This window comes from Balaenoptera borealis (genome assembly GCF_965194805.1).
Source record: "Balaenoptera borealis genome assembly, chromosome: 11".
In the NCBI taxonomy this organism is placed as follows: domain Eukaryota; kingdom Metazoa; phylum Chordata; class Mammalia; order Artiodactyla; family Balaenopteridae; genus Balaenoptera; species Balaenoptera borealis.
The window spans coordinates 5,911,570-5,934,060 of record NC_138868.1 but is presented as its reverse complement, the minus strand read 5'-3'; the positions used below and the strand labels follow the sequence as shown (position 1 = coordinate 5,934,060).

The 22,491-nt window shown below is 53.4% G+C and overlaps 3 protein-coding genes across 27 annotated transcripts in view; 2 read left to right on the top strand and 1 right to left on the bottom strand.

The window, feature by feature from the left end:
• The window catches only part of TOP6BL (TOP6B like initiator of meiotic double strand breaks), a 95,357-nt gene extending 86,421 nt beyond the window's left edge, over positions 1 to 8,936 (top strand). Inside the window, exons 14-16 of one of the 2 annotated variants that reach the window (XM_082340887.1) lie at positions 4,924 to 4,999; positions 8,493 to 8,680; positions 8,780 to 8,936. In XM_082340887.1, the coding sequence (XP_082197013.1) occupies positions 4,924 to 4,999; positions 8,493 to 8,680; positions 8,780 to 8,845 (330 nt within the window). In that variant the 3' untranslated portion in view covers positions 8,846 to 8,936. Of the gene's footprint in view, positions 1 to 4,920; positions 5,000 to 8,492; positions 8,681 to 8,779 lie in introns of both variants that reach the window. The other variant, XM_082340888.1, reaches the window with a different exon arrangement.
• A 12-nt stretch (positions 8,937 to 8,948) lies between these two features.
• On the top strand, positions 8,949 to 22,364 carry RCE1 (Ras converting CAAX endopeptidase 1; the record flags this gene model as incomplete). 15 transcript variants are annotated; one of them, XR_014231305.1, is made up of 10 exons in its annotated part: positions 8,949 to 9,261; positions 9,411 to 9,513; positions 9,608 to 9,691; positions 9,964 to 10,042; positions 10,575 to 10,742; positions 10,869 to 10,940; positions 11,210 to 11,272; positions 21,442 to 21,515; positions 21,632 to 21,796; positions 22,229 to 22,364. XR_014231305.1 is itself a non-coding variant. In XM_082340867.1 (10 exons), 10 exons carry the CDS (start codon positions 9,077 to 9,079, stop codon positions 22,231 to 22,233), a joined length of 1,053 nt encoding a protein of 350 aa, XP_082196993.1. The 15 variants fall into 15 exon arrangements, 11 of the variants coding, with proteins under 11 accessions (XP_082196993.1, XP_082196995.1, XP_082196991.1 ...); XR_014231306.1 differs by lacking the exon at positions 21,442 to 21,515 and adding an exon at positions 21,062 to 21,173 and having other exon boundaries at positions 11,155 to 11,272; XM_082340867.1 differs by having other exon boundaries at positions 11,155 to 11,272.
• PC (pyruvate carboxylase) overlaps positions 14,095 to 22,491 on the bottom strand; it is a 105,732-nt gene continuing 97,335 nt past the window's right edge. For all 10 annotated transcript variants that reach the window (XM_082340793.1, XM_082340794.1, XM_082340795.1 and 7 more), the window contains 11 exons: positions 18,902 to 19,046; positions 18,442 to 18,531; positions 18,130 to 18,351; positions 17,464 to 17,620; positions 16,648 to 16,888; positions 16,288 to 16,537; positions 15,818 to 16,062; positions 15,553 to 15,732; positions 15,226 to 15,474; positions 14,811 to 14,951; positions 14,095 to 14,732 (listed from right to left, as the gene is read on the bottom strand). In XM_082340793.1, coding sequence (XP_082196919.1) covers positions 14,484 to 14,732; positions 14,811 to 14,951; positions 15,226 to 15,474; positions 15,553 to 15,732; positions 15,818 to 16,062; positions 16,288 to 16,537; positions 16,648 to 16,888; positions 17,464 to 17,620; positions 18,130 to 18,351; positions 18,442 to 18,531; positions 18,902 to 19,046 — 2,169 coding nt within the window. In that variant the 3' untranslated portion in view covers positions 14,095 to 14,483. The remainder of the gene's footprint in view (positions 14,733 to 14,810; positions 14,952 to 15,225; positions 15,475 to 15,552; positions 15,733 to 15,817; positions 16,063 to 16,287; positions 16,538 to 16,647; positions 16,889 to 17,463; positions 17,621 to 18,129; positions 18,352 to 18,441; positions 18,532 to 18,901; positions 19,047 to 22,491) is intronic.

Below are 22,491 nucleotides of genomic sequence, written 5' to 3'. Positions count from 1 at the left end.
AAACAAACAACCCAATTTTTTTAATTGGCAAAAGATTTGAACACACGTTTTACAAAAGAAGATATACAAACAGCAAATAAACATACAAAAATATGGGGACTTCCCTGGTGGCGCAGTGGTTAAGAATCACCTGCCAATGCAGGGGACATGGGTTTGAGCCCCGGTCCCAGAAGATCCCACATGCCGTGGAGCAACTAAGCCCACGTGCCACAACTATTGAAGTCCGCGCGCCTAGAGCCCGTGCTCTGCAACAAGAGAAGCCACCACAATGAGAAGCCTGCGAACCACAACGAAGAGTAGCCCCCGCTCACTGCAACTAGAGAAAGCCCACGCGCAACAATGAAGACCCAATGCAGCCAAAAAAATAAATAAAATTAATTAATTAATTAATTTTAAAAAACATACAAAAATATGCTCAACATTATTAGTCATTAGGGAAGTGCAAATCAAAACCACAATGAAATAATATTTCACACCTACTTGGAATAAAAAGACTGACCATACCAGGTGTTGGCAAGGATGTGCAGGAACTGGAACTCTTATACCCTATTTGTAGGAATAAAAAATGATACAACCACTTTGGAGAACAGTTTTGCAGTTTCTTAAAAAGTTAAATATACACCTATCTCACGACCTAGCCATTCTACTTCTAGGTATTTACCCAAGAGAAATGAAAGCATATACCACACAAAAATGTTTACACCAATGTTCATGGCACATCTACCATATTTGTAATAGCCAAAAACTGGAAACAACCCAGTGTCAACAGGTAAATGAATAAACACACTGTGGCATATCCATTCAGTGGAATACTACTCAGCAATAAAAGGAGTGAACTGTTGATACACACAGTAGGATGGATGAATCTCTAAATAATCATGCTGAATGAAAAAACGTGGAAATACAAGAGTACATACTGCTTGACTGAATTTATAACAATTCTATAAAATGACAATTACTCTGTAGTTACAGATCAGTGGTTGCTTGAAGACGGGAGACATAGGAGTTGGAGGGAGTGGAGGAGTAATGAAGGGCAAAAGAAGCTTTTGAGGGTGATGGATATGCTGGTTATCTTGATGGTTTCACAAGTATGTACATTTGCCAAAACTTATCAAATTGTACATTTTATAAAGATGCAATTCATTATATGTATGCAAGTTACATCTCAATAAAGTTGCTATAAAAATTACAGACACTGTTTCTGAGAGACACCTCTTCTGCCTCTTTCCTACTTTTGTTTGCCTGATCAGATGGGGAGGTTTGGGTACCTAGTCACCCAAGGATCACAGCATCTCACGGATTTGCCCACTCTCCTCTGCTTTGTAGCAGTGAAGCCCCTATAAATACTTCCTTCACTGCACTGTTTTTTTCATGGCTGCATGTACCTTCTAGGAAGCACCTTCCTAGGAATGCATCTGCCGTTCCTTTCAACTGGCTCACTGCAAATGCTCTTGCTGGTTTCCCTTCAGCTCGGTAAGCTGCTGCCCACAACTTGAGCGAATAGGTAAAAGCTAATACCCATTGTATCAGTTACCCGTGGATGTTGTAACAAATTACCACAAATTTGGTAGCTTAAAAACAAAAGAAATTCATTATCTCAGAGTTCTGGAGTCCAGAAGTCTGAAATCAAGGTGTTGGCAGGGTCACACTCCCTCCAAAGGCTCTAGAGGAGAATCCTTCCTTACCCCTTCCAGCTCTGGTGGCCCCAGATGTTCCTTGACTTGTGGCCACATGACTCCAGTCTCTGCCTCCATCTTCACATGGCCATTCCCCTTTGTCTCTCAAGTCTCCCTCTGCCTTTCTCTTACAAGGACACCTGTCATTGGATTTAGGGCCCTCTCTAAATCCACAATGATCTTGAGATCCTTAATTACATCTGCAAAGACCCTTTGCACATTCACAGGTACTAGTAGTTAAGACTTGGACATATCTTTTGGGGGGCTACTATTTAATTCACTACAGCCATCTATATCTTCAAATTTCTAGGGGTAGGTCAAGGGTAAGGCATGTGGCATTATCATAGGACTTGAGATATACGGGCAGGATCTACGAGTGTTTCAGCCTGTGAAGTCCTTTTGCTTGGGCCTCTCTGATATCCCAGTGAGATCTGAAAAGGAAATGATCTGACCTCCTTTGCCCCACTGTATTGCTATAGTGATGGCCCATAGCCTCAGGGCCATTCACAGCCCAGTAAATTTGGCAGATGGCTGGCTAGTCTTATGCAGTAGTCATAGGGCTTGGAAGGAAGGAACATTTATTGAATCCCTAATCTGTGCCAAGATTTCCACTTTAATCTCTACAAAAATCCTATGAGGTAGGTTGTAGATTTCCCATTTTATAGATGAAGAAACTGGTTAGAGAACTTTTCTAATTTGCCCAGAATCACACAGTCAGTAAATGGCAAGGCTAGGATTTATAATGAGGTCTCCTGGATCCGAAGCCTAGTAACATTTTTGCCATGTAGGACTGGATCACAAGCCCAGGGAAGATGAGTGACCAAACCCATACTTCTCTACTCAAGATCATTACCGTTTCCCTCGGATAATGGCCATTTAGTGATTAGTAACTTGTTAGTGGCACACGACTGGCACCCAGTGGCTATAGCTAAAAACTACAAGATTAATGATGATAGGTCCAATTCTTTTACCTCTGCACCAGTCCCTCAGTTTCCATTTCTAAACAGGTAAAGTAGAATAGTTGACCTCGAGTAATATTGAATAAAACCATCCATGGCTATTATATAGTTTATGGAGAAATGAAAGAAATGAGAGAATATTTAGTGTCTGATAGAATATATTCATGGAAAGGTCGTGCCAGGAGTGGAGATTTTAAGCCTTGGTGTTGGAACAGAGGACAGTGGGCCATGAAGACAAGATAGTAATCCTGGACTTACTGTCACATTTGAGTGTAGGGACTAAAAACTTAAACCCAGAGTAAGCAGGAGCAGTAGCATGGAGGCAGCTTCTTAAGGAAAGGTATTGTTTCGCAGGTGGTAGACCAGAATTAAATGTCTCATCGAGTGTTAAACTCAAGGAGGTCTATCCTGAGGATAGGGCTGTCTCATCTGGGGGACCTGATGAGAATGGAAGGTGTGCAAGGCTCTCCTAGGACTCAGAGATTTATATCTGAATGTAGGTATTTCCTTGAGTAAATGTTTATTACATGAGATTTCTAGGCTGGAGTGAAGTAAAAGAATAAGCTTTTTCTCAAAGAAGAAAAAAGATGTTTGGAAATTTTCCTAATACTGTTTCTTTTTTCACACCTTTAGGGCCATCTTTACCTCTTCTATGTTTCTTGGAATATAATTACTTAGAAACTGAAACTTGCCTTGGTAAACAACATATGATAGAATACATTTTTTATTGAGTTATAATTCACATACCTTAAAATTTACCACTGTAAATTTACAATTCAGTGGTTTTAAGTATATTCACTGTGGTTTGCAACCATCACCAGTAAATTCCAGAACATCTCCATCACGCCAAAGAAAAAAACCTTGTACCTAATTTGCAGTCAGTCCCAATTCTCCTATCTCCTGTCCCCTGGCAACCACTAATTTACTTTTCCTCTCAGTGGATTTGCCTATACTGGATATTTCATATAAATGGAATCATACAGTAAGTGGATTTTTGTGTCTGGCTTCTTTCACTTAGCATGTTTTCAAGGTTCATCCATGTTGTAACAGGTAACAGTACATTCCTTTTTATGGTTGAGTAATAGTCCATTGTATGGATATATACCACATTTTTTAATCCATCCATCAGGTGATAGACATGTTATTTCCACTTTTTGGCTATTATGAATAATGCTGATGTAAACATTTTTGTGTGTGTGGACATATGTTTGTAATTCTCTTTGGTGTATAGCTAGGGGCAGAATTGCTGGGTCATATGGTAACTCAAACTGTTTTCCAAACTGGCTGCATTATTTTACTTTCCCACCGGCACTGTGTAATGGTTCCAATTTTTCCACATCCCCATCCACAGTTGTTATTATCTATTATTATTACTACCATCCCAGTGGGTATAAAGTGGTACCTCATAGTGGCTTTGATTTGCATATCCCTAATGAAGAATGATGTTGAGCATCTTTTCATGTGCTTATTGGCCATTTATATCTCTTCTTTGGAGAAATGTCTATTCAAATTCTTTGTCAAACCCATTTTTTTATTGGGTTGTTATTTTAAAGTTGAACTATGAGTTCTTTATTCTGGATACAAGTCCCTTATAAGATATGATTTCCAAATATTTTCTCCCATTCTTGTGGGTTGACTTTTCACTTTCATTTAAGTGTCCCTTGAAGCACAAAAGTTTGTAATTTTGATGAACAGGATATCTATTTTTATATACTTGTATTGAAAAACAAGGAGCTGGGAGGATTGGGTTCTGACCTTTGTTTCTCTGTCCAAATTGAACCAAATAGCAGGGCTTTGAAAGGCTACACAAGACTACAAAATGTGCCCTGTGGCTTCCCATGTTTGACCTCAGTCAGTCATTTGTTGAGCACTTACCCTGTGCAAGGCACTATGCTAGCTGTAAAAGAGATACAGGCATGATGAACCTTACAAGGAATTTAAGATGTAGAAAATGGACATAAATACATAAATTGATGAAAAGGGGCATGCAATGCATACTTACGAGCCCAAGGAATGGAGCAGACAGTACATGAGTGACCGGAGTTCAGAAAAGCTAGGAAATGCCCGGAATGGCTGGAGTGAACTGCAAAGGCTCCAAAAGAAGAAGGAAGTCTTGAAAGTTGGGGGCTGGGCAGGGGGTTCACATGAGCCAGGAGGAAGTAAGAGGGGGTTCCAGGTGAAGGAGGAAAAAGCCCTGTGAAGTCAACAAAGCCACCAGGCACGTGATCTCACTGGGGCTTGTTCATGCTTCTGCAAAACTCACTTAGGACTTCTAATTTTTTAAGCAGCTGCTCCCAGAGAAAAACAATGCAGAGCAGAGCACAGAGGATGCACATGAGAACAGCAGCCTGGAGCTCCTTGCAGGTAAGGCTTCAGCTTTTCAGGTGAGCCCGGGATCAAAGCTGGGAAGTAAAAGATGTGACTTCAAACTTTCAGACAGCACCTTACACCACAGCAATGTTCTTCTGGGATTTGGTTGGCTCCCACCACCACTCTGGGTATTCTGGGGCAGCAGGAGGCATTCCCTTACAAAAGCTGGTACAATAGGACTAGAAATTTCTCACAGTTTGTGCAGTTAGACAGCTGCACATGATGGGGCAGGGCCCTGAATTCAGTTGGTTCCTTCAATGTTTTCATCATTATAGTGTTGCTACTGTGGCTGTCCTTGGTTTTGGTTACTACTGTGTTTGGGGCTCTGGAGTCTGCTCCTGGATGCAGACACCACCTCAACCTTGATAAATGTTATGGGGAGGTGCCAGTGTGTGTAATGTGATGGTGATTATATTGTCTTTTCCCCTCCCTCCAACACTTAAACAGCCTTCAGGGCCTGCAGGAGCAGGTGTGTATGTCTGAAAATAATCATAGCCACTGGTGCTTGAACTGGTATGGTGCAGGTGCCAGGCACTAGTTGAGATTTGAAAGTGTATTAACGCTCTTAATTCTCAAAACAATACTATGGTACTATTATTATCCTCATTTTACAGATGAGGAAACGGAGGCCCAGAGATGTCAATAAACTTACCTGAGGTCACAATGCTAGTAAACGACAGAGCCAGAATTCAAACCCAGGCAGTCCGGCCCTGGTCTATCTCTAACAGAGCCAGGCTGGTGGGGATGCACTGTCGGACCAAACAATGCCTGGGCTTGAGGGAATTTGGGGACTGCTTTCAGCACTGTGCTTTGTTGGTAAAATTCCTCATTCCAGGGTAACAGCTACAACATACTGCATGGTGCCTGTGCTTAGGCCTAAGATGTGTTTCTGAATCATTCTGTCATTTAAACTGTATTTTAAATGTTGTGGGGGCTGTTCCTCCTGAAAAGAACCCTGCAGTGAAGGCTGGTACAAAGCCAAGAATCTATAATTTAGATTCGGAGGTTTAGAAGAACGGAAGCGTATCATATAGCACAATTCAGTATTCACCACATACGATTCAGTATTTATGTAGTGAAAAGACAAAAGAATAAGTACTTTCCTTAGAAGAAAAAAATTAACATTTAATTCAGCACCTTCTGTGGACCCAGGGAGATGCTAGGCTCTTCCAGTGACCACTTTCACAGTGACCCTTTGGGGTGGGTAGCATTGGCCCCCTCTCACAAGAGACAACCCAGGTTCAGAGATCGGGTAGAGCACTTAGCAGGAGGAGGATCTGAACTCCTGCTGCCTCTAAAGCCCATGCTTTTTCTACAATGCAACATAAGCCTTAAAATCTAGGTGTTTATGATCTGGTGGACCGCCCCCTAGAAGAGTGTTTGAGCTGCTCTGCCTTACAGAGCTGCAACTCTAGTTGCCATCAGTCGTATGTTCCACATGGGCAGCTACACTGAAGAAAATCACTAAGTGTGTGATGCCACTGTACACCTGTGGTCCATTCCCTGAGGAGCCTTCAGTTTGTCAATTCTTTCCATTGTCTTCCTGGTCTTCTCCTCAGTGGCCACTCCATTCTTTTAAAAAACTACCAAGCCTCGTCCTCCTGATTTAGCCTCCTACTTCACTTACTAATCTCTTTTTTCAGTAAACTCAACCAGTTTGTACTCCCCCCACTGCCAGAACCTTATCAGCATAGGGACTCACCCCCTCCAGGCTCAGGGGTGGCATTATCCTTACTGCTTTCTTGGTAGCACATTATCATTTCTGCACCTTCAACTTCTTTTCTGAGTTCCTTTCCCTCAGGAGGTCCATCTTCAAAAGGATATCTCCCATGATCTTGAACTTCTCCCACCTCTCTCTCTCCATCATATCTCAATCAAGGTTCTCAAAAAAGCAAGCTACACTGTTTCCCTCTTTTTCTTTCATTCTCTCCCTAACCCAGGGCACTTGCTTTCTCTGTGGCCTCTGAACTGCAAAGTCTCTTGTTTGGGAAGGCCTCTTAATTACCAAATTGATGATTGTGCATTTATCTTTATCACACCTGGACTATTTGCAGAGCTTGGCCCTGTGAGACTATGACTCACCAGGTTATCCCCATCTCATCTCTTATCTTCTCTCTTCGACTAGCTTCCTCTGGCCACCCCCAAACAGTGCTCATACTGCACTCCCTCCCTAGCTGCTCTCTCCCATCCCAGGCATTGACCCCTGCCTCTGGGCAGAAGACTCCTCAGCTGGTATGACCATTCCAGGTCTCTCCTGAGTGTTAGGTGGGAGATATATCTGCTCACTAGGCTGCTCCATATGGCGGTCCCACTGGTACCTTAACTTCCTTTCTCCTGATATCTTGCCCTCTGCACACACACCCAAGATCAGCTCTTCTTTCTTCAGTCTCTGTCATGATTAATAGCACAACCTATCCAGTTTTTCACATCTGAAACCTGAGATTCGTTTGAGATGCCCCCCATTCTAATGTTTCATATCCAGTCTACCACCAAGGCTTGTCGATTTGGCCTTATGAATACTTCTGACTCCTTCATCCCTGCTGCCTTCACTTCTGGGCTCTTGAGGTCTTCCCTCTTCTAAGTTGACTCTAAGCCAAACCTTTGACGAATGATTGTTCTGAAATACAAAATTAACAATATATCTCCAGTGTTTAAAAACTCTTCACTGCCTTCCTATTTCCTACAGATAAAAATCCATTTCTTAGCCTTCTCTGATTCCCACTAACCCATTCAGATTCATCTCCTTGGACGCCCACCTTGCATTTTGTGTGGGATACTGTTTAATGCCTTTGGGTGTTTGCTTAACCCTTTCAGCCTGTTAATCCTTTCCTCTGCCTTGTCAGTCCGGTGTATTACTCTTCATCCTTCAAAACCCATCTCAGACATCTCAAGGAAACCATTTTTCACTTACAGAGATGGTTAACAGCTTCTTTGTTTTACCCCTGGACTTTGTACACACTTCTGCATCGTTCCTAGCATCTGTGAGCTTCACCCAGGGAAAAGCTCATTGATCTACATTCCCAGGACGTGCTCAGGAAGAACCTATAGATCCAAACTTACTTTAAGTTTGCACTGCTTAATGTAGCGTGCGCAACAAAGGGGGAGAGAGGTGAGGCCGGCTTTCTGGCAGGGGAATCACAGCTTGGCAGGGAGGGAGGAGCTGGATGGTACAGACTCCACGAGGAATTTGTGTGAAGTGACCAAGTGGGCGCAAGCCCAAAGTGAGGGCTTGGTTCAATCCCAGATGCCTCTTCCCAGGCCCAGCTCAGTGGCTACAGGGAGACTCCGAAGCCATTCTGCAGCCTCAGTCTGACCCTGAAGACCCGGAGCTGCCGGGTTTTGATCCGGACAGGACCAGATGAAAGGGTTCTGAGGTGGGAGGGCTAAGAGAGCCGGACTCCAGCTCCTCCCTTTCTCCCACGTTTCCCCCAAGGGTCGTCCTCGCACAGGACATGGGAGTAAGATGAGCGGGCTTGTTTTCTCCTAGGGACCAGCGGGCAAGTAGAAAACAAGAGTCTCAAAAGAGGCAGCCTCTGCCAAAGAGTGGAGGAGACGCGGGCTTTCCGCTCCCCTCGGGCCCTGAACCCGTCAGAGGCCGCCTTGGGCCGCGCGGAACCCACCGCGGCTCCCCTGACCCCTAGCAGAAACAGGACGGGCCCCAGGAGCGGCCTGGAGGTAACCGGGCTAAGGCCGCGAAGGGGAGGGCGCGGCGGGAGGGCGGGGACCCGGCCGCTGCCAAGGGGTCCTCACCCCGGGCCCCCTTTCCTCCCGCAGGACGCGCTGTGGCTCCAGGAAATCTCCAATCTGTCAGAGTGGCTGAGTCCCGGCTCTGCGTCCTGAACCGGGCCCCCTCCCGCCGCCTCCACGTCGGCCCCGCCGCTGCCGGGGCAGCGTGTTGTCTGTAGTTCAATAAACCTGCTCTGCGCGCGCAGCTTCTGCTTCAGTGTCAGGGAGGAGTCGGGGGCGGGGCTGGAGCCCGCGCCGCCGGATGACGTCACCCACGCTTCCGGCCGGAGCGGGCCTGGCAGCGGCGGGACCGCGTCACTGGGGCGCGCCGCGGGTCCGGGCGCGATGGCGGCGCTGGGCGGGGATGGGCTTCGCCTGCTGTCGGTGTCGCGGCCGGAGCGGCAGCCCGAGTCGGCGGCTCTGGGCGGTCCAGGCCCCGGTTTGTGCTGCTGGGTGTCCGTGTTCTCTTGTCTCAGCCTCGCCTGCTCCTATGTGGGCAGCCTCTACGTCTGGAAGAGCGAGCTGCCCAGGTGCGGGGGCTGTGCGCGCGCGCAGGCGCGCGGCCAGAACCCGCGCCTCCACGAGGAGGGGCTGTGGGCGGAGCTTGGGCGAACAGAGGGCGGGGCCGCTCTGTCAGGAGGTGGCTGTGGGCCCCTTGAACTTACTGCCTCCTTCATAGGGACCATCCTGCCGTCATCAAGCGGCGCTTCACCAGTGTCCTGGTAGTGTCAAGTCTCTCGCCCCTCTGCGTGCTACTCTGGAGGGAACTTACAGGCATCCAGGTGCGAAGGAGGCGGGGCAGAGGGCAGCGGGCGAGAAGTGTCAGGGCTCATTGGGGGAGGAAGCAAGACTGATGCCCCCTTTCCTGTGGCTCAGCCAGGCACATCCCTGCTCACCCTGATGGGATTCAGGCTGGAGGGCATTTTTCCAGCAGCGCTGCTGCCCCTGCTGCTGACCATGGTGAGTGCTCTTGCTTTATTTTTCCTTCTCTGCTCTGTGTTATTAGCGTGACGCTTCTTTCCGTGGCCTTTTTTTTCTAATCCTGATTGTATCCAGCTTTTGACTGATGGGAGACAAGAATTGTGAGATGGCTCAGGGCCCTCGGGTATGCATCTATGGGAAATCCTGGCAGAGAACAGGAAGCTTGAAGTCTCATGAAGCCATGTCTGGGCAAGGGCAGTGGATTATGGTTTCAACCTTTCCTTTGATCGCTCCTGTTTTTCTGCCCCCAGATCCTTTTCCTGGGCCCACTGATGCAGCTCTCTATGGATTGCTCCTGTGACCTGGCAGATGGGTTGAAGGTTGTCCTAGGTGAGTCCTCAGGGTCAAGGAAAAAAGTAGGCACAGGCAGTCCAGGACAATGAGGTAAGGGGATCAGTGCGCTTATGGTGGGTCCTGGACATGAGACATGAGATGTTCTGTTTCCTCATCAGTAAAGTGGGAGCACATATCTGGTGGTCTCTAAGAGTTAGTTCCTGATGTCCAGTGAGGCCCGTAGGGACCCCAGGCAGTACTTGTTGTGGACAAGAAAGCATTGGCCGTTACTTCCCTCAACCTTTGGTTTCCCAAATTAGAGCTGGTTTTGGGCAAGTTTTGATGTTTCCAGAGTTTACAATCAGGACACCTTGCCTCGGCTACTAATGCCTTCCCTTTCGGTCCCCTTGAGACACTGTTGTATACTAGGTCCGATAAAGAAAATTTGACCCTTTCCTGTTCTCACAAGTATTTATGCCTAACTTGAGTTTGGCCAGGGGGAGGTTTTGGCAGAGGGGCCCTTGGGGCCTCTAGGGTCATTTTGTTCAATAGCTAGTCACTCATTGCTTGTCCTGAATCCCCTCCCTAGCCCCTCGCTCCTGGGCCCGCTGCCTCACGGACATGCGCTGGCTGCGGAACCAAGTGATCGCCCCCCTGACAGAGGAGCTGGTGTTCCGGGCCTGCATGCTGCCCATGTTAGCACCGTGCACAGGCCTGGGCCCTGCTGTGTTCACCTGCCCACTCTTCTTTGGAGTTGGTGAGTTTGTCCAACCTGGTCCTGCTGAGATCTTCCTGGCATGGGAACCAAGAATGGGGTTTGGGGCAAGGGCAGGGCCTGTAGGGCAGGCTGGGAGGAATGTGACGTGGTTCTCATCTTCCTCAGCCCATTTTCACCACATTTTTGAGCAGCTTCGTTTCCGCCAGAGCAGTGTGGGGAGCATCTTCTTGTCTGCAGGTGAGTCCTAGAGAGCTTGCCTGGGGCAGTCCTGGGTTGGGTGTGTGAGGGTGTCCCTGATAAGTCACTCTGGAGGAAGAATGGGGAACAGAGGGCTATAGTATTGGAGGGGCCGCTGACCATGGGAGTTGGGGTGTAGAGAACAGTCTAGGTACTGGGGCAGGCAGCCACTGCCCCCAGGGGAAGGGGATGTCTCTGGCTGATGGGTGTGCAGTGCTGGGGCAGGAAGGGCATGCAGGTGTGGTCACTCGAGGCCTCCCCGTCTCCAGCGTTCCAGTTCTCCTACACAGCTGTCTTCGGTGCCTACACTGCTTTCCTCTTCATTCGCACAGGTTGGTCCTCAGTCTCTTGGGTCCCCTGGGGCTCAAGGGCCCACAGGAGTGGGTGGGAGAATGGGAATCTGTGTTTGTTCTAGGAGCGACAAGTTTCTTCTACCGCAGTCCTTGAGACAGGCTGAGCCAGGGCCCTCGGCCTGGTGTGGTTTGAGAGCTGGCAGGAAGCAGAGGCTGTGGTGTGTGGGTGGATGGGTGGGGCAGTGATCTGTTTCAGGGGTTGAGGGTCTTAGCCCTGGAAGGGCCCGGGGAGGTGGTGGGGCTGCTCCATGAGCTACTCTGTCTCCCCTCCCCAGGACACCTGATTGGGCCGGTTCTCTGCCACTCCTTCTGCAATTACATGGGCTTTCCTGCCGTATGTGCAGCCCTGGAGCATCCGCAGAGGTGGCCCCTGCTGGCAGGCTATGCCCTGGGTGTGGGACTCTTCCTGCTTCTGCTCCAGCCCCTCACGGACCCTAAGCTCTACGGCAGCCTTCCCCTTTGTGTGCTTTTGGAGCGGGCAGGGGACTCAGAGGCTCCCCTGTGCTCCTGACCCACGCTCCTGTACACACTCCTATGAACTCTCATGGGCTTCCCAGCCCCTCCCCATCAAGGGGTACTGCAGGGGAGGAGCTGGCTGGGGTCCCCGAGAACTCAGGAATTTTTGTAGGGGATTGAAGCCAGAGCTAGTTGAATCCCAGGGACCAAGAGAAAGGAGTAGATATCCAAAGGATGTGGCCCCTCTTGAAAGGGGGTTGAGGAGCAGCCGGGAGTGAGGGGACAAGGGGCAGGTCCCAGGAGCCGTGCACTCCCTTCCTCACTTTGGACTGTTGCTTCTCTGAGCTGCTCTGTCCCCCCTGCCTCTGAAAAGCTGCTCGGGGGTGGAATTTACAAAAACCCTCCCCCCACCTTCCCAGGGTTTTCTCATTGTCTTTTTGCATCAGGACTTTGTATTGGGATATTAAAGAGATTTAACTTGGGTAACATGGCCTTGGACCTTTGGGAATAGTCTCTTTGGGGTTTTGGGAATATGCCCCCCACCTGGTCCTGGCTACCTTGAACACTAACCTCTAGGCAGGTAAGCCTGGTAGGCATAGTTCCCTGAAGTACCAGACAGGATAGGAGCCCGTGGTTGCCCTGGGTCTGCAGCTTTCTCCTTCCTGAGCAAGGCCCCAAGTCCTAGCACAGGTGGGCCTGGGACTAGGTACCAGGTGTGGGCCCAGCTCATCCTGGGGCCTGTGCCTATCTACCAGGATCAGAGTAGAACCCAGGGCCTTGACCCCAGTGACGGAGCCTCCAGCCTCTGAGAGGGTGGGGGAGTCCACTGTGGGCCTTCCACCAGGACCTCCCCGAAGTCTACCAGCCTCACATTACACAAGAGGAAATAAGTCGAAACTGGAAGCTCAGTCACCTGGGAGGCTTTTTTGGCTCTCTCCACTTCAGACCTCTGCCACCGTGCCAGTTGTTTGGTCCCTGGAGGAACCCAGAACAAAGGTCCAGCGAGCATAAGCAACCCTGCCAAGCAACACTAACTCAGGGTTCTTTCTAGAACTTGGTAGTATTTTACCTGCTCTTCCTCGTGTTTTTGGAATGGTTCTTATAGTCTAATTTCGCTGCCCCTAGGACACCCCCCCCCCTCCCGCTTTTTTTTTTAAACATTCTTAATGTTATCCGTTTAGGTCCCATTCCAGACTCAAGGAGGTTGTCCCAAGTCCCCTTCCCTGAGGCTGGTGGTCAAAGGAAAGGAAACCGATGTGCAGTCACTACCCACAGCTCCCCCAGGTTGGCTGTGACTAAAGTATATCTGGATCTAAAAGGGCATTGTGACAGTCACATACCTACCTCGCTGGAGAGCTTTCCTCTCCCCCAGCATGTGTAGCAGCTGTCAGGGAAGCCAAGGAATTGAGCACAGGCTGGTTTTAGAGGGTACATTTGGGATCTGGGAGTCCAGAGAGGAGGTGGCCCAGGACCATACCAAAGGTTAGGTGAGTACGCTGAGAGCACTAGGCTGGCAGGGTGCTGGGATGTACTTCCTGCCTGGTCCCCTGAGGGTCAGGGGGTCTGGGCTCTGTCCCTCCTCTGCCTTATGCTCCTGCTCAGGAACTGCCCAGGGCCCCCCCTGCCTTTCTCTTTACTCACCATCCTTACCTCCCCTGTGCAGTGGGCAGCAGTGCAGTGACATGGGCAGGGTTGCTGTCCCACCCCACAGGTGAGGGAACTGCAGGGCAGAATTAGGACTCTCCCGAGGGCTGTTTGAGGGGCAGGGGGTCGGGCAGGATTAGATCCTGGGACTCAGTCCAGTGCTCCTAACCTCCCACCAAAATCCACACCCAGAGGTTCCCACACCCAAGGGTCTCGTCTGCCTCTAGAAAGTGGTGTCTGTTTGCATCTAGTTCTGAATAGGGTGGTGGGTTGGTCCCAGCTTAGAAAATAAAGCAGTGTAGTTGAGAAGCAAGTTCACCAGCAGCCTGGGTTTGAACTCTCTCTGCCTCTTAACTAGCTGTCGGGTCCTGGACAAGTTATTTAACCTGCCTATGACTCCATTTCTGTGTCTATAAAATGGGTGAAAGTGTTAATAGGTGTTGAGTTAATAGGTGTTAAGTGCTTGGAACAACCCCTTCCCCAGCCCAAGCTCTCAGTGACAACTAGCTAGTCCTGTTTGGGGTGTGTATACAATAGGCACTTAGTAGTGACTTAAAACCAGGGCCACTGTTGTCATCCTCACTACCCTCCTAGGAGGGAGATACAATTGACCGCCCCCCTGCCCATGGGGGAGTCCAAGAGGCAGCCCTGCCCCTCTGCTGTGTGGCACTAGGGTGGGGTGGGCTGCACAGGACCCAGAATGGAGGGAAGGGGAAAGCCAGTTTTATTGAGCGAAGTTCTCAGACCTGGGACTTAGGTTTCCCCTGCAGGAGGCAGGGCCCCTAAGTCTGCTCCCCTGGGTCCCAGGCCTGCCTGCACCCCCACCTGTAGTCTCCAGCAAGTAGGGGACCCTTGTTTGGCAAGGGATGAGTATATGAGCGACTGTCCACCGGCAGGGAAAGGACAGAGGGCAGGAGGAAAGGCATGGGCCACCACAGGCAGTGTCTCTCCTGCCACAAACAGCTGAGGACAGGAGCTCCAGGGCCCGGCCTTCCTGCCCTCGGGCACTGGCTGGCCTGGGCCCGCCCTGGCAGCGCAGCATCTTGAAGGCTTTGGGTGGGGATGGCCAGGCTGCCAGTCCGGGGCAAGATCACTCAATCTCCAGGATGAGGTCGTCACCCTCCAGTGTCATGTCTGTAGTCACGTGGACCTTGCGGACAGTGCCCTCCATGGGCGAAGTCACTACAGTCTCCATCTTCATGGCACTGAGCACACACAGAGGCTGGCCCTTGGTCACCTTGGCCCCTGCTGCCACCTTGATGTCTATCACCTTCCCAGGCATGGGTGCCCCAATCTGGCCCTTCACGTCCTTCAGGGCCTTGGGGTGGAAGTGCATCTCCTGCAGACAGGGGAGAGGATGTGAGACACCAGGCCCTGGCCATCCTCACCGCCTGGCTGGCCCTGGGGGGTGCTCTACCTTCATGGCCTGAGTATCCTTGACCAGAATGGATCGCAGCTGTCCATTGAGCTCGAAGAAGACCTGCCTCTGGCCGGCCCGGTTCAGGTCACTTATGGCCAGGGCTTTGATGTGCAGCGTCTTGCCTCGCTCCAGCTCCACCTGCAGGGAGGGTGTGGAGGCTTAGAGCTGGGGTGGGGGCAGGTGGGGGGAGGGCAGCCTCCTGACCCAATCCCAGGCAAGTCCCCCCTCCCTGGGTCTCAGCTCCTCACTTGTAAAGGCCTAGCTCCCTGGTCTCTTAGGGGTACTTTGTGAACCCACAGCTCACGAGGCCGGGTGACGGCCAAGCCAAAGCCTGGCACTCTAGATGTGCTGGGGTCCTTAGGGATAGCAGGAGTCCTGCGGTGGAGTGCAGATGGGTGCCAGAGCTACTGACCTCAAACTCCTCTGCAATTTTCGGTCCCTGCAGGAAGAGGCGGGTATTGAGGCTGTCCAGGGGGCCAAAGGTGGCAGTGAAGTCCTTGAAGTGGGCAAAGACGTCGGGGTACATGGCCGCTGAGAGTACATCCTCCGGGGTCACCTCCTCCCCATGCCGTTCTATCAGCTCCTTCTCCAGCGCCTGCAGATCCAGGGGAGGGAGGGAGGCTCCGGGCCGTCCCTCCACCCTTGGCAGGTCCTTTAGCACCTGGGGTGCAAAGCAGAGGGTCAGGCCTGATTGCTGGACTCCCCTCCGCCCCACCAGGTTGTGCTGGGCCTTCCTTACCTTGGAGCGAAGGGGCTCAGGGAACCCCCCGTGGGGGATGCCAATGTACCCCTGCAGGAACTCCACCACTGAGCGGGGGAAGGACAGCTCTTCTGCCTGAGCTTCGGCCTCTGCCCGGCTCAGCCCATTCTGCACCATAAACTGGGCCAGGTCCCCCACGATCTTGGAGGAGGGGGTTACCTGAGGAGAGGGGACCCCTGGGTTAGGGTGCCAGGCACCGTATAGAGGCCCAGAGGCAGGGGTAAGAGCACTGGGCCTGGCTCACCTTGATGAGGTCGCCCAGCATCTGGTTGGCCTCCACATAGGCCTTCTTGACCTCCTTGAACTTGGAGCCGAGCCCCATGCTGTATGCTTGGAAGTGCAGGTTGGTGTACTGGCCGCCTGGGATCTCGTTCTCATACACATCAGAGTTGCCAGACTTCATGGTGGCTGTGCAGTCAAAGGCCGCATACAGTCCCCGGGCCCCCTCCCAGTACTCACTGTAGTCAAACACACGGTCCAGGGGCACCCCTGCAGGGAGGCCAGAGGCAGAGAGAGCTTGGAAATGTGCTGAGCTTCCAGATGCTCCTGCCAGGACCCCAGGGCTAGGTCAGGCCACATCGCAGACGTGGCTGATAGAAGGCAAGACCAGGCCAGGCCAGAGCATCTGGATTCTAGGATACGCCCAACTCTGCTGGGACTGGTGAGGGCTGCAGTTCTGAGAGGGGAATGGCCTTGGGCTGCTGCCGTTCCTACCTGTGTCCAGGGGAGTCCCTCGGGTACAGGCCACCAGGGCCCCCATGCTGGGCTGTGAAGTCATTCCAGACATGGAGTCAGCTGCCACGTCTACCACATCAGCGCCAGCATGGGCACAGGCCAGCATGGCTGCTACGCCCGCCCCTGATGTGTCGTGGGTGTGGATGTGCAGTGGGAGGTCAGGGAAGCGGTCTCGGAGGGAGGTGACCAGCATGGTGCAGGCCATTGGCTTCAGCAGCCCTGCCATGTCCTAAGGGAAGAGAGGAGGAGAAAGAGAAAGATGGTGAGGAGGGGGCGTGACATGGGGGGGGATGAGGGACATGGTGGGGAGACTCCTGGGGGTGGGCTGGGCCCAGGCACCTTGATGCACAGGATGTGGGTGCCAGCTCGCACCAGCTCTTCAGCCAAACCCATGTAGTACTGCAGCGAGTATTTGGTACGGCTGGGGTCGGCCACGTCACCCGTGTAGGAGATGGCGGCCTCCACCACACCACCGGCACTGCCCGCCGCCTCCATGCCCAGCAGCAGGTTGGGCAGGTAGTTGAGGGAGTCAAAGACCCGGAAGACATCCATGCCATTCTCCTTGGCCACCTCACAGAACCTGAGTGGGTAGGAGAGCTCAGGGGTTAGCGCCATCCTACTCCCTGCAGCACATCCTTTTCTGCCTCCTGGCCCACTTGCAGCCCCTGGGGAATAAGATCTGAGGGTCGGGTCCGGCAGGGGGCGTGGCACCCACAGAGCCAGGGGCCACCACAGTATGTCCATAGCGTGGACAAGGCCTCTCCAGGGCAACCTAGGCTGGGCAGGGTCGCCCCAGCAGCACCTGGCAAGGAGCGGAGCTGTCCTGTGCTAGTCGCATGCAGTGCAGCTCAGTCTGCCCAAGTTCGAAGAATCTGCTGGGGATTCTGCTTTGCAAACGAATGGCAGGCTGAGGGAGACAGGCCTGGGTTTCAGCCCCAGCTCTACACCACGTGGCCTGGGACAAGTCACCTGCCCTCCTGGGGCCTCCACTGGAAGCCCTCCCAGTTCTCTGACTGTAACTTGCAGCCCTTGCTGGGTACAGCTACCGAGAGACTTGGTTTCAAGCCTGCTGTGGGGAGCGCAGGCCATTGCATTGTGGCCTGGCACCTACTGGGCCACATCGTGCAGTGTCTGCCCACCCCACCCCAGGCTCACTTGAAAACCACATTGTCGGGGTAGTTGGTGTAGCCCACGGCATTGGCCCCCCGCAGCAGCATCTGGAACGGGATATTGGGGACGAGCTCCCGGAGCTCCTGCAGCCGCCGCCAAGGGCACTCGTACAGGAAGCGCATCGCAACATCAAATGTGGCTCCTGCACAGGGACCAAGAGGCCCAGGTCAACCCTGAAACGTCCTGGGGACCCCACCATGCCCTGCAGCTCTGCAGCCTGAGCCTCTGGCCCTAACACCAGGCCTGCTCATCTTCAGCATCCCTCGCATCCCAGCCACGATCCCTGCAGACTTTTTCCTTTGCTGATCTCTTGGGACAGCTCAGGTTTACTGTGTCCTCTCTGCATCCACTTTCACAGCCCTCACCCCATATTCTCTGTGCTATAATTAACAGGCGGGCATCTCCTCTCTGACCCTGAGCTGCCTGGGTCTCAGCTCTGCGATCTCATGCCCAGCACCAGGACTGGCTAGAATGGGCACCAGTCACTGTTTGCTAAACACATGAATGCTGTGCCTTGTTCAGTTCTCACTCGTTCCCAGTGTTAACATCTGTAGCTATTCCTGGAGAGCCCGAGTGGCCTGCCTGTACTGTGGATACCACATTCCTTCCATGCACTGTCCCACATCCCATCCCATTCCTCCTCCAGCCTACCTCCCCAGTTCTCTATGCTGAAGAGTTTGCTGAAGTTGTGGGCAACATAGGGGGAGATCTTTTTGAGATCGTGGGTTCGCACACGCGTGGCCAGCAGTGACTGGTGGGCGTCCCTGAAGGTCGTGTCCATCAGCAGCAGCCCCTGGTGGTTCCTCACTGCTCGAGCAAAGCCCTCGGGACCCTCCCGCAGCAGGATGTCTCTGAAACCAGCTGGGGGCAGGCCTAGGGCAGACTGGGGCGTTAGCACCCATTCTGCAGGGGGCAGCCTCCTCTTTGTCTCCCCTACGAGGTGGCAGAATGAATCTCACCTACCTATCGGCACCACAGGGACAATAGGGTCCGTGGGGCTGGGGCTGGCCTTGACGGGGATCGGGGTGGTTGGGCCGTTCACCATGACATGTCCTGGGGAGAGAGTGGGCAGTGGGTCAGGGCAGGCTGGGCAGAGCCTGAGTTGAGGGCAGAGTGAGAGTCGCTGGGCTCAGGGATGGGGGGATTCCTCCAGGATCCCTGGTCTTCCAGCTGGCCCCTGTCCTCTCCAAAGCCAGGGCCTCCTGGGTCCAGGCAGTGGGGACCTAGTGACGGCCACATGGATGGGAAAGGGGGCCTCTAAGATCAGGAGCAAGGAAGGTGGGCGGGGTGGGAGGGTGAAGCAAAGGAAGAAGGTGCAGGACCAGACTGAGGACAGAGGCAGGGGCTGCTAGGAAGCTCTCTGGGCAGGGGGCCAGAAGCAAGGCATTTGGGAGGGGAGAGAAGGGCAGTCTCGGGGCCGGACCAAGGTAGTGCAGCAGCTTCTGGGCCCGGTTCTGTGCAGGCCGCAGCTGGAATAGCTCCGGGTTCTCATCGATGAACTGGGTGTCCACGGTGCCTGCCAGGAACTGCTGGTTGTTGAGCACATTCTGCAGGAAGGGGATGTTGGTCTGCAGGACAGAGGCGGGTGGGAGGGTGTCACCGTGCAGCACAGACAGGGACAGGAGAGGCTAAAAGTGCCACCCTAGGCTAGCACAGCTGCCCAAGTTTCCCAGGGCACCATGCTGAGGTTCAAGGCTCCCTGTGGAGTGGCGTCTCCCCATCTCCTCACCAGCCCCACCCCCGTTCTGGCAGAGTCCCCTAAGCCGTGAGGGGCCTGAGCCCGTCCTGCCCTCCTTGCTTGCCCTGGAGCATGTGCTGAGCCCCACCTCCTCCTTCCTCAGGGATCTGGAAATAAGCACCTCCTCCCATCCCACAGCCAAGAAGATGGATTCGGCCTTCCCCACAGCGGTGGGGCATAAAGCAGCCCCCTTCTGGCCCTGCTAGCTGCACCTCTTCAAAGAGGCTCCTGCCTCCAGCACCCTCCCCGCCACACACAGCACACGGCCATGCCCTGATAGTCTCCCTGTGGCCTCTCCTTCCAGTTAAGGGTGCACCTTCCCAGCCTTCTCCTGCTAACAGCTCCCACCGGGATGTTCTCTCCCTGGGCTTCCAAGACATCTTGCTCCCCTCCTTCTCCTCCCTGGTCCCCACTGGGGGCTCCTCCCATCCCTGCAGGATGGAGTTCTCAGGGCTGTCACTGGGCCTCTTCCCACACAGCACACTCTCTCTGGGTGGCCTTGTCCTGGGCCTCCAGCTCCAGACACAAAGTGGAAATGCCTCCTGGGCACCTGTCCTTGTGTGTCCCTCATACAAGCTCATTAGGTCCAAAATCAGCTTCTCTTACCCAGTCCTCTGCCTTCTGCTGGATGTCTCACCATCTACCCAGTTACCAAAACCTCCGCTAAAATCATCCTCACCCACCACTCCTGTGCCACTGGTCAAGCCAGACGACTCTACCACAGCCATCTCTAGACTCTGTGACCCCTGTCCTCAGGCCATGCCTTCTGCCGGGCTTCCTCATCATGGCCACCGCTAGCCACACCAATCTTGCCTTGTGCTCTCACACTTCCACACGTGCCTGGTAAGCTCTTCCTGGAAGTCTGAACTCAAAGACCTTCTTTGTCCTCATCCCCCACCCTCATGGTGGAGCTGGATGCTCCCTTTCTAGGACTCCATGGGATCAGCTGTTGGAAAGTTCCTCCCTCAGCCTCATCATCTTTTGCTTGTCTGTATTCCTCACATGCCCGGGAGCATGGGTGCTGTCTGAGGGACCGGTGCCCCTGTGCTTTGTGCACAAGGGCCCCCAGTTCTGCTCGTTAAACAGCTGGGTGATAGAATGACGCTAGGGCAGGGTAAAGTCCAACCTAGAGGCCACATGGGGGCCTGGGAGCCAGCGCTGTGAGAGATGCCCCATGACTGCAAGTGGAAGGGATTCCAGTGTACGTATGCCTATGACCATATGGCTACAGCCTGGCTGTTACTTCAGAGAAGGCAGCTCCATGTGTCACCCATTCGTGATCTCTGTTGGCACCTTCAGTAGGGTCTCCAGGCCCAGCATGAGCTGCTGGGCCCTGTTGCTACTGTGAGAGATTCTACCTGTTCCCCCAGGACTCCTATCACCTGGAGGCCCGGAATGGGAAGGGTGCCTCCCCAGCCAGCATCCCACTGGCGGCCACTGCAGAGTGGGGCCCAGCCGACATTGCCTCGTGCCTGTCTGGTGTGACCAGTCTGCCTGTCTGCCCCTGAGACTAGTCAATGCTCCTCTTAAAGAGATGGGGACATTTCAACTGTGCCAAGGCATGGCATTTGAGATGAAGAAACCAGTTAAACCATCTAAAGAACCTAGAGCCACCTAGGGGTGGGAAGGATCCTAAGAGGCCTCCCCTGTCCCACCCTGCATGTCCCTTTTGTAGACCCCTCCCCCTTTGTAATTTTCGGAGGCTCTGTCATCCCAACTGTACTCCATGGGGATAGGAACCAGGCCCATCTGGTTCCTGATGTACCCCAGCTCCCTGCACAGAGTGGCACACGATGGATGCCAGTAAACACGTACGTTTAGAGTGAATGAAAACATTTCTGATAGGGAGAAGAGGAACAAGGGGCTATCTAATGCCACTGAGCAAGAGTTGACCTGGGCTAGGATCCAGTGCCTTCATTTTACAAATGCAATAGCCGAGGCCGGGGGAGTGGCAACGGTAAGAATGGCTTCCAGCGGCCAGGTGGCTCAGCCCCTCACAGGCTGCTTCATTTCTTCTCTCAGCCCTATGAAGCACATAAAATTAATACTCTTTGGCCTAGATAAGAAAATTGTCTCAGTGGTTAAAAAACTTGCCCAAGGTTACCTGGTGCACGAGGCAGGATTAGAGTTCTGTTTCCCTGAGGGAAGGGAAAGGATCTGAGTAGCCTGAAGGCCAGGAAATACTTGGGGGAGGTAGTGACTTGCCTTGTTTCCCATCTGGGCAGCCAAGACAAAAGACCAGAGTGCCCGACCTGGTTCCCAGCCCTCAGCGCTCCCACCCAAGCCCCGGATCTCAGAGGTAGAAAGCAGGGAACTCACGCCCCCCCCACCCCGCCCACCACTAACACACACACCCCGGGAGCCCCTTCTCAGCTGAGCCGTCTAAGCCGAGCTCGTCCCGGGCCACTCTTCCAGGGAAATGGCCCGGTAGGGGCAGAAGCTGGACGGAGGGGCTGCCGGCACAGCCAGGACCACTGACGCACAGCTTCAAACAGCGTGCCACCGTCGGCCTGCTGGGAACCGCGCGCCGCAGACCAATTGGGCCGGAGGCGGAGACCGGTTGGCTCCGGAGCGCACCAGGCAGGGCGGGGAGCCCCGGAAGGAGGAGGGAGGGGCCGGCAGCGGGGGCGGAGCACGGCGCCAGACCCAAGGCCGAGCCCTCTCGGCCCCACCCCGCGGGAGCCCTGCCTGGGGGTGGGGGGAGGAGGAGGGGGAGGGGGGGCATCGCCCCAAACCCTCCCCTCCCCACGCAGGGCCCGTGCCTGTTGGGGACCCTCCACGTGACTTGGCGATGCAGAACGGTTATGACCTTCAGCGTGTGTCTGTGAATGCAAGGGTCCCAGCAACAGTGCGGGTTTGCACCAGGCCCTGCCTGTGGGTGTGGGGACGTGTGGGTGTGTGGGCATGTGTGGGTGTGTTCGGGAGGGTGCCCAGCGACATGTGACAAAGACTCTCGTCTCTGGGAGATGGTGAAGGGGCCCGCGAGCTGGCGCTTTGTCTGGCTGTCTGCAGAGTGACGGTTCGCGCAGCGGCAGCAGGCGCCAGTGCGGTGCAGGATGCAGGGGCGCCAGGGTGGCCGGGGGCGCGCGCGCCTGTGCCAGGGTGAGTGCACTGCGGCGGCGCCAGGGGGCTGCGCGGCGGGTCCGCGCCGGCCCGGGCCTCGGGCGTGACCAGGAGCCACCCGTGGGCCCTGCAGTGGCCGCGTATCCGGGTGACCTCGGGAGCCGGCCTGGGCCCCGGTGGATACCCGCGCGCCCCTCCACGTCCGCTCTCCA